The sequence below is a fragment of the Eucyclogobius newberryi genome, unplaced genomic scaffold, assembly GCF_026437365.1.
Source record: "Eucyclogobius newberryi isolate DKJ021-1_F unplaced genomic scaffold, fEucNew1.0.hap1 SCAF_12, whole genome shotgun sequence".
NCBI classification, from domain to species: Eukaryota; Metazoa; Chordata; class Actinopteri; order Gobiiformes; family Gobiidae; genus Eucyclogobius; species Eucyclogobius newberryi.
In genome coordinates, this window is record NW_027315746.1 from 27,605,240 (window position 1) to 27,616,133 (window position 10,894).

Below are 10,894 nucleotides of genomic sequence, written 5' to 3' on the forward strand. Positions count from 1 at the left end.
CCTGTCTTATGCACTTTAAGCTTTATTTTTGATACTGGAGTATATAATATATTTTTAGGTTGATACTGGGATAATTGTAAAGTAAGACGCCGTTACATCCCGACATTCAACCTTAAAACACAAGAATGAAGTTGCAGAATGAAGTTGCCTTTTCGAACACACGCTTCAATCGCCATCGCGTTAATAAAAATCAATCCGTATTATTTAATAGTCCAATAAACCCTGCTCTGTTCTAGCTCCACTTGTTTGAAAGTACGGGAGCACATTGTGGCTTTAGTGGGTCAGACCTCACCTCTGCGCTCGGCCGGTCGCCCCCAGTGGGACGCACTAAGCACCTGTGAGAACTGGGTCATCCTCTGTTCTGCCTCATATCTGCACATCGCTCCCTCCTGCAGCCGCCTGTAGCTCTATGGAAGCGACGGGCAAACACCAGATGCCCCGCCACGCACCCCTCCCTTCCCTCCGTCAGGCCGCCAACACTGCACGAGCTAAAGAAGCAGCTCCGCTCACTCACACAAAGAGATAGTTAGAGGCTCAATATGTCATCTGCAGACCCTTAGAGAGTGAGGGGGGCAGTGAGGGGGAACGGGAGAGAGAGGAAGACACAAGGGGAGAAAGAGAGGGAGAGAGAGTGTAAGAAGAGAGAAAGAAAGCAGCATGAAGCCATATTATACACAAGAATAATAGGGCTGAGAAATACTGAAATACTGATTAAAGGTGCGCTATAGGCAGTGGTGGAAAGTAACAAAGTACTGTACTTGAGTAACATTTTAACATTTAACATTTGAGCAGGTATTTGTACTTTCTACTCCACTACATTTCACATTTGTGTCTGACCGTGGATAAAGCAGGTACATGTCTACCCGGAGACATTTTGAGTTATTCACAGATTCTGAAAGTGTGAATTCAAAGCTTTCCAATGATGTCTCACTCATGTAGATCTGATAATATTTAAGTAAGTTGTGATCATTTGAATGTATACAACTCTCAAAACCTTTCACTGAGAAAACGGCCTCTAAAGTTTCTCACCGGAGTGAGCCCAGAGTCACAGGGGGGCTCATTTGCATCTCATTGAGATAAGCCCTCCCCCTGTCACACTGACACCACCTTCCCCTACAGCTGTCACTGAAGACTCAAGAGGAGTGTTGTTATTGATGGTAACTGGACTTGAATCAGAATTAGAAGTTACTATATTAAAATGGAAATACTTGGATTACAAAAGGCCCTGAATAGAATCAAAGAATCAGAATGAGAATAGGGTTCATTGCATTTGTCGATAAACATAATTCACAGGTGATTCAACACAAACAACAAAAGATGAGATAAGATAAGATAAGATGAGATACGATAAGATAAGATAGCCTTTAATGTTACAACGCAGTAGATACAGGGGGAAAGGACAGTAACTTATAGGAAGTTTAAAAAACACTCTTAATAGAAGAACTCTTATAAACAGATGCCAGGGCCAGGTATACGAACTGCAATGGGTCCATGGCTTTGAATATATGAGATATGAGATAATAGATATGATATGTACACCACCAGAGTCTAATTACATCCTCATCCTCTTCTTCGTCTGTGCACTCTTCTGTGCTGTGACTCTCGGCGCTGGGCATGTGATGTCTTTTGCCTCGTCAGCACAGAAAGGCCTGATTTTTTCATGCAGATAGGTCTGCCTGTCAAAGTTCAGTCCAGGTGGGACCAGGACATGGAGATTGTCAACCGGAGGCAGAACAGCTGAATTGCGTAGTAGCTGATATTCCACTGGTTCTGCTTCACAGTGACTTTTCGCAAGCACCACACCTGGTCTCTTGGCATCAAAGCTGTAAACAAATAACAGGACATTTAAGAAATGGCTAACTATTTCACATAAAACACTCATTAACTATTTTTTTTTTTTTAACACAATGTGAGAGTTTCAATATAAATACCTGAAGTGCTGATAACTCTTGATCTTTGGAAGCCGTCTGAAGAAGGGACTCAGATGCTTCTGCCAGTCCAAGTTCTTGACAAACACTTTGCCATGTGCCGTTCCAACAAGCTGTGGGATATTGAGGTGAGACTCAGGAGAGCTGTTTTCCACTACCTGATGACAAGGGCGACACTGTAAAAAAATGAGAACAGAAGAAACATATCTTAAGCAGAGAGCAGCACTAAAGTTTTGCCAGGCTAATGTGAGGGTCCGAAAGACAGCACATTAGATTCTGTTGTCAGTCTGCAGGCGGCAATCGAAGTGTTGTAAAAAGTCCTCTCATTTTGCACAAGGGCAAGATGATGCATTTGCTTCTGGACCACTTCAGATTTTCTTTCATCTGGGACATTTGCACTTCGTATCAGCTGCTCGTTGTTGCTCTGACACTGCCAACAGAGATCTGTGCGTGGCCTGCAGCTTCTGATGTGTGGGAGAAGCTGTTTCCACAGTGATCTGAATCTTGATGTACAAACTGCAGGCTCACCTGAAAAACAGATGTTGCTTATGGTTAATTATACTCTAATCATTAAAACATGAAAATCACCAAAATAATGTTTTACACTTACCACGCTCCTTAGCAGACTTCACGTAGAGACGCCAAACTGAGGCCTTAGTCACATGGGTTGGGAGCAACTTCACATGCCAGTCCTTATGGCCAGGATGTCGACCAGGTAGCATTATGGAATGGACTTCTGCATAGTTTTTGATAAACTCTACAACGGTGTGGATGACTTCATGGCTGATGAACCTGCGTGAATGTGGCAGTGGCTGTGCACGCTTCTTCCTCAATCGTGTTGTTGCTCCATTTTCGTCATAGTGTTTGATTATGTCAGTCAGGGTGTCTCCGCCAATTCTGGAAAGGGGAAAAAAGGGATTAGGAAATATAGGAATAACACGCTTCACAGGTAACAGTTCACATTGTTCACATTTAAGACGCAAAACGCGGATACGAGGCAACTTTAGCCCTCTGCTAGCGGGGCTAAAGGGGACTAGCTCTCTTGAGATAAACACGGCTCGTAAAAGCAAACACTTGTAGAACAGCAAACATAAACAGGCCCTCTCGAGCGTGTCTGTGATGGGAACTAAACCAGCTTATTCTCGGAGATATTTCCCTTGTATTTAAGACGCAAAACGCGGATACGAGGCAACTTTAGCCCTCTGCTAGCGGGGCTAAAGGGGACTAGCTCCCTTGAGTTAACACAGATGCCCGTAGCAAAAGCACAAACACTAGCAGGCACTTTCAACATAACATGGATCGAATGTTACACAAACAGTACTTACGCCATGAGGAACAGAAAAGTATTTCTGCAGACTTCCATTCCTCCTATGAAATAGCTGGTCCGAGCAGATTTTCGCTTTGTCTTCGGCTTTTTGGTCGACGTGGTTAACTCCGAAGTGACGACGGAACGTCTGTTTGCTTCCATATGTCCGATAATCCTCATATCTTGCCACTCTCTTTCTGCTGCTAGAGAATCGCTCCGCAGCTTGTACATGACTTCTGGGGTTAGTTTATTGCTACACGATTCTCTTGAGAGCTGAGAATTTTCTTTTCTTCTTGCGTAACATTTGCAGTCAAAGTTACGGATCTTTTCCATCTCTTCTTCCTCGCCTGTAAATGTTACCGTGCCTATAGCGTTCCTTATTTCACGCTCCAGCTCTTCGGTGTGTCCGGCCGCTTCTCCCTCGTCTTCGTCCTCGTCTAAGGTCAGCTGTAGACTAGGGATATTTTCCAGCTGGATGAAATCGCACTCTTCATCTGTGACCTCATCTTCAGATTCAGAACTTAGATAGTCATCTGGATAAGCGGACTTTTCGCAGAAATAATCGTGGAGCAATAGCAGAAGGATCCATTTTTCAACTGATTTTACACAGCGTGTGTTGCGTGTCCCTGTGTTGCTGCTTATCAAGTAGCCATGCGGCTGGCGGCTCAGCCCATTGGCTGACTGCAATTGCTCAGCTGTTCATTTTTTTAACTGGACTGAAAAGTAAAAGTACTTTAGTGTTACGTTTAGACTGTCTGAAATGGCCATGGTGACATTGTACCAAAAGAGTTAGATTTAAAGGCTGGGTTTTGATATTTATATATAAAGATATATAAATAAAAATGACTTTTGAAGGTGAATTTAATAATTCTAAAATTTATGTGTGAAATTCTTTACTTCTTCTTTTTCAACCTGTACTTAAATACTTTTACTCAAGTAACAAAGTTCTTCTTCCACCACTGACAATAGGTACGTTTAACATGGGTTTGCTATGAAGCTGATCTGTGCAGTTTTTTTTTCCACTGTTCACAATTTATTTATTTCTAAATTGAGCCTTGTTTAGTTCTTGTGTAAAGTTGATTTGATCTTGTTTCGTCCTGATCCAGTCTAGATTTGGTTCAGTATTTTGTCCTGGTTTACACAGTTTTTGATGAACTAAACTAAAAATGAACAGTAGTGGGGCCGTTTGAGGGGTTAATGTGAGCAGGCTCCACACATCAGACCTGCGACGTGGCCTGGTGCTGGAGGCTTCACTCGCTCACATTACGACAGCGTGTTTTTCAAGGACTTTTATAACAATAGAAACACCTGTAATTGAATGAATTCAACATGGATGAAACTGGAACTTTCTAGACAAAGCAATAACGAGCTGGTGGGAGAACCCCTCCAGAAAAGTTACATAGTGTAGCTTTTGAAATAATATAGAAAACAAAGTAGTTGCCCTCTGTTCGTGCACTGAGGAGGACGTTTAAATCAGGCTAAAACAACGCATGCTATCTCACATTTATCTTGTGAGGGCAATCTGAACATTTCAAAAATAACCAGCGTGATATAAAACCTAGAGTAATATTTTTATTTATTAGGTTTGTCGGCCTTCAGTCGTTTAGTCGATGAATTGGTAGATGGTGTTTTAGTTGACTTATTAATATACCGTATTTTCCGGACTATAAGTTGCACCTTTTTTCATAGTTTTGGCCGGGGTGCGACTTTTATGTTTTCTTCTTCTTCTCTATTATGCATTTTTTGGCTGGTGCAACTTGTACTCCTGTGCGACCTATAGTCCGGAAAATACGGTATATAGATTTATATATAAGGATCGACTTAGCTGAAGGTTAAGGGACTGAATCGTGAGTTTAATCTAAAGACTTTTAACTCTAAATATACTGTTTCCAAGTACTTTTCTGTATAAATAGTGCAGTTGTAGTCTTGCCTGTGCTGTTTGGGTCACATACATCTCAGATCATAGAGATACTAACCTTTAGTTGCCTAATCGATGCACAGGGCATGTCTTTAGTCCACTAGCCCTATTATTTCTTCGTTTTTTTTCCTGTACTTTGGGGCCCACAGACACGTCGTCCGGCTCGGAGGCGGAGGCAGACGGAGAGGAGGAGTGCCCAGAGGAGGAGCGTATGGGCGGGGGAGGAGGCGGTGATGGGACGTCCAGCATGGAGGACAGCCTGGGCACAGAGGACTGGGTGAGCCGCGGCCTGCACCCCGCAGGCTCCTCCAGCACCACCACAGGCTCCAGCGCGTCCTCGTCGTCCTCGTCCCGGGGCAGCTCTGGCAGTGGGGTGGTGGGGCGGCTGGCAGACGTCCTCCAGCAGCACGCTCATGTGGCCGCGCACCTGCACCGCCACAGACTGCACCGCACAGGTCAGGGGGAACTCACACTACAGAGATACTCAACAAAAGATGATCGAAAATACAGTTTTACACCCCCTGAATAATGAAAGAGTTGTGAGTGCTTCAAGAGATAAAACCGGGTATTACAGTCGTAGAAAGAGTCATTAATCTATCCGACAACGTACAAAATGCCTTTAGAAGTCTTTGAAGATGGTCCATAATGGTAAAAATACATTCCAACACCAACAACATGATCTTTACAGCTTTTGCGCCACATAAAACAGAAGTTCAAACACGCTCTTGACAAAGGTTTTCACAGTGTTTTCTCTGCTCTTACAGGACAGGACAGTCCTAGATCCAAGGGACAGTCCTGAATCTGAGGTTGGGACATTAAGGGGCACATGTCCAAGCTATTTACTTCTAAAATATGCCTTCATTGTTTTCAAAGTAATAATCAGTGTACCGTCTGGGAATTTTTTGTTTTATTTATTTTTATTCATTCATTTTTATTTTATTTATTAAAAAAAATAAATGTTGGCCCGTAGGTTGTATTAGACAAAATAGTATCGTTGATATCCGACCTATTAGCCTCTCCTGGTACAAATTACTATGAGATGAAGGCAAAGTACCTCAAGCGCTGAACTGGTAGACAAACTAAATACTGTATACATTACTCCAATAAAGGAATAACACTATCATATGATTAATAGCTCAAAAAGTCAATTTAGAGTAACATAGGACCTTTTGTAAAATAGAGCCATGACTAATGTCTCAATTTTAATGCCCGATAAAGTTATCTGGAGTTTACTTCTTAGACTTTTATTTTACCCCGGATTCTCAAAATGCATAACCTACATTATCTACTTTGGGAACTATATTATGTCTCCAAATGACTCCTCCTACATTGCGGCGGAGGGAAATGAGGGATGTGGAGTTTGAGGTTCAGTCACGGTCACGCTGCAGTACATAACTCTGTTCACTTGCCGTTATGTGCCGGTCTCCTGCTGACTTTATTTCACAGTTATTTCAGAAAAGGCTTTCCTCAGAGGCCAAGGCCAAATCACATCAGCCTTGTATTGTTTACTTTGCTCCATAAGGTTCCACAGTCAGCGCTTTTAGAGAGGGGACGGAAAGTTGTTGACAGTGGGGAAAAAGATGCATGGATTGAGATAAGTTATTATGAAAACAGTGTATTCATTTTACTTTACTGCCTATTTTACCACCTGTCTTTAGAATATATATTTAAATGTAATTTCAAATTAATTAAAGCTAACACTTTATAACAACTACGCTTTTATTAGACTTAATAAATAAACAAAGATGCAATTAATCATGAACGAATAATTATGTATTTATTTATGAACCTTTATTTTACCAGGTAAAATCCCACTGAGATCAAAAACTCTTTTTCAAGGGTGACCTGGGCCAAAGTGAAAATGAAGCATCAAACAAATCATAAATATTTACACATTTAAATAAGAAAAATGAAAATATGAGCGATCGCTGTTATCGATGTTTGACGTGCGCACGCCCTCAGTCGGCAGAAAGCGAGTGCAGCAGGCGAGAGTGTGGCCTGTTTTGGAAGTTATTTGCTGTTTTATGGCCAACATTTCTGATTTTGTTTTATATAATAGAGCATGTGCCAAAAACATTGGAAGAAAAACTTAAAAGTGAGCAGATAAATGGCCCTCCAATGTTAAACGCAGCTCCACATTATCCTATCAGAGCCACGGCGATTATTGTTGTTCGCAATAAAACGACTTTAACATGTGACCGTGGAACTGTGAGAACATGTTCTGTCTAAAAACACTCAGACTCGGACATAACCTGCTAGTTTTACGTGAAGTGGAGTAGAGACTGCAAAAATTATACTTAATAACTGTTCTTACTTTAGAACTTCGTTACTTTCCACCTGAACCCTAATAAGAGCCGATGTGGAGACTGGACATGATAAAAAAAATACGAACTGTATAATTTTTTTTACATTTCTGTCTATGTTCCAATGTTTTTTCCTCTCGCTTGCTCAGAAAACCACTCAGCCCCTCCTGACGTCACAGGGTACACCAACAACTCGTCGTCCTCGTCAGATGTGACCCAGGGCGACCGGGCGACTTGTCCCGGGAACACTGCCCACAAACACACGCCCAAGTATGGCAACGCCGAGCTCATGGAGACGGGAGATGGTGAGCGGAGCATGTGCTGCTGTGGAAGGATCTATTACTGCTACAAAGATGCCAAATCACTCACACTTTGTATCTTACATAAAGTATTCAAGATATTTTGACTCGGGGTATGTGCAGTGCCATTGATGAAAGGAGGAAGTAGATATTTAAATCTGTCTTACATTTGTGTTCTAATTCTGATTAACACGTGAAGAAAGAATTTGAGCCATTCATGATGATTAAATTGACCCACGTTAAAATGAAATGTTTATAGGTCAATCAAAGTAGTTTTGAATTTTGATGTTTTCAGATTTATTAACCAACTTCAATAAAAGCTACTTACTGAATGATAGAGAAGCGATACTGGGTGGACCGTCCAAATGCAGTCAATCCAAAAAATATAAATATATTTATCAGAGGCAAGCAGCGCACAGCCGTCTGATTTTGTCATACATTGCTGCTTCGTAAGAGACGGTCGGTCACATATATGAGGGGGAAAACTAAACGTCCTCATTTACAAGAAAAAAGCGGGCTGAAGTTATTGTTTTTATTATTATTTGCCTTTATTATTTGAAACTTTGCATTTCATTTTTTCACATAAGTTTGACATAATTGTAATTGTTTCCTATTTTTTTTTTTTTTTTTACAAAACGCTCCCACAAACAGCAAAAATCTCAATTTTGTCACTAAGCAAAAAGCTGATTTTATCACTCCAACTTGAAGATAATTATAGGTCTTCTGCCATTTAGATTAAATAAGTGTGTGTTGGTCAGCTTTTCCTATTCAAGCAGTAACATTTAGAAAAACAGGAAGTAGCTTTTAAATTAAAGGGTATTCAAACAATCGATTAATTACAACAACTCGGTTATTGAAATAATTGTCAACTCATTTATTAATCAAACAATCGTATCCTTGACTATTAAACGACTCCTAAACACGCCCTAAACATCATGAGAGAAGAGTTTTTATGACTCAGACAGAGCAGGAGTCACATCAGAATGACACAGGAGACATAATGTCCAATAATGTCCATTATGTGAAACTAGAATTATTTGAAAAAAAAACCTAAATATATATTTAGTTTTTTTTTCAAATAATTCTAGTTTTTCATTTTCATCTGGGTCAAATTTGGAAAAAAATCATATGTAACTAATCGATTGATTGAAATGATAATCCTAATGTGCCTTGTTGCAGGAGTCCCAGTCAGCAGCAGAGTGTCGGCTAAAATCCAGCAGCTGGTCAACACTCTGAAGAGACCCAAACGGCCTCCGCTCCGGGAGTTCTTCGTCGACGACTTTGAGGAGCTCTTAGAAGGTATTCACTTTGCAATAAAGAGCCACAATTTATAACTTGTCTTTAAGGAAAAAATGGCTTGAAATGAGTGCTGGCAGCAGTGTTATTAACAACAAGAACTCATCTATGTCTTTGTCGATTCCTCTTCGATCCGGGTCCTTAACGCTTAGCAAACAATTATTTTAATTGTTGACTAGATGGCAATCATTTTTTTCAATTAACAACTATTCATATTGTAAATGGAGATTTTTAAATGCATTTATAACTAGATTAAGATAAAAAAAATATGCTGACAGAATTATTAATTTCATATGATATTGTATTTATGAGAAAAGTAGATCATTTCTATTTTTATTTTATTTTAATAATCCCATAATTCTTGATAAAAATGCCTTGATAAAAATGTCAGATTCATTGAATTTATTGAATAATTTACCTTTTAGTGTCCAGAACAATATCTTCATCAAAAATAGAAAGCAAAACAAGAACAAAATTAAACAGACACAGTGGCAATATTTGCTACATTAAATTAAAAAATGTCCTAAAATGTGTGATGTACCACAAAAAAATGTCAACAAAATAAATTGTTAAAATGGGTCAGATAACACAATAAACTACTAAAATAAATACAAATATTAGAAAAGATTTCTTAAACGTCTATTTAATTTTAATCTGGGGGTCCTGAGTCAGATCCATGGGTGTTTTGGCGGTCCCATCCTGAAAGGTTATATATCCCTGGTTATTAGGCCCGAGCCCCAGCATGAGTGAATGGGCGCAGCCCGCATGTTTGGTACCCCGTCGCCCCTGGCAAGTACAGTGAACTAGCCCATGCCGAAGGCATGGATCATGCATACTTACTCCTGCTATGACAGAAATAGTCAACAATGAGTGAATGGGCGTAGCCCATTCACAAATTGTTGACAACAGCAGCGCGAAGCGCTGCATTCCTCCAAAAACCCTCCTGGCATCGTCCCGTACGCGAGAATCCATGCCGCAGGCATGGGCCATGCTTGTATCTGCTCAAATCAATGGAAGTCTATGGGGAGTGGGCGGGGCAATCCCGACGGAATGGGGAGTGACGAGCGCGTAAGCGCTCGTAATGATGATTCCACCCCATGGCGGCATGGGGAAGGCTTAGAGCTTTCAAACGATGTATAATTTGTTGTTATAGTGGAAACGGCTATATTGTTTTTGCTAAAAATATTATTATTATTATTAGGCCCGAGCGCCACAAGCTGGCGAGAGGCCTATTAATCTCGTAAGGCCGTGCGAAGCACGGCTGCGAAAGTGCGCACGTAGTGCGCACGAAATCGAGCGCGAAGCGCTCGCCCACTTCCAAACACTCACTAACGCACTCCTTCACTCATGCACGCCCCGTGCATACTAATTAGTAGTAGGAAAATGGAACATTACCGTTGTAAACGGCGAAGCCCGTGCAAAGGTGCGCACTAAACGAGCACTTTACATTGAGATGACGACCGCGAAGCGGTCGTCATCCCCATATAAAGCACTCATTTGCGCTAAGTAGCTCACGAATACGTTCCCCATCTCTTGCATGTTCCGTGCATATAAGCATGTAATGCAAAAATTGAACATTATTACTGTATAGAGGGCCAAAAACACAAAGTGGGCGGAGCCCACTCAAAATTAACGAAAGTACCCGTCAGTGACCAGGGACCCACACCATGAGGTAGGAAAGCGCGAGCGCTTTCCGAAAATGTATAGTTTATGATATTTGAAAATGGGAAACATTGTTTTCGCATCGGAATATTCTTCTTCTTCTTCTTCTTCTTCTTCTTCTTCTTCTTCTTCTTCTTCTTCTTCTTCTTCTTCTTCTTCTCTTCTTCTTCTTCTTCTTCTTC

At 40.9% G+C, this 10,894-nt stretch overlaps 1 protein-coding gene across 4 annotated transcripts in view; it reads left to right on the forward strand.

Moving 5' to 3' along the window:
- The window catches only part of LOC140356635 (disco-interacting protein 2 homolog C), a 179,185-nt gene that overhangs the window by 96,187 nt on the left and 72,104 nt on the right, over positions 1-10,894 (forward strand). For all 4 annotated transcript variants that reach the window (XM_072441766.1, XM_072441769.1, XM_072441768.1 and 1 more), the window contains exons 5-7: positions 5,302-5,607; positions 7,605-7,760; positions 8,934-9,053. In XM_072441766.1, coding sequence (XP_072297867.1) covers positions 5,302-5,607; positions 7,605-7,760; positions 8,934-9,053 — 582 coding nt within the window. The remainder of the gene's footprint in view (positions 1-5,301; positions 5,608-7,604; positions 7,761-8,933; positions 9,054-10,894) is intronic.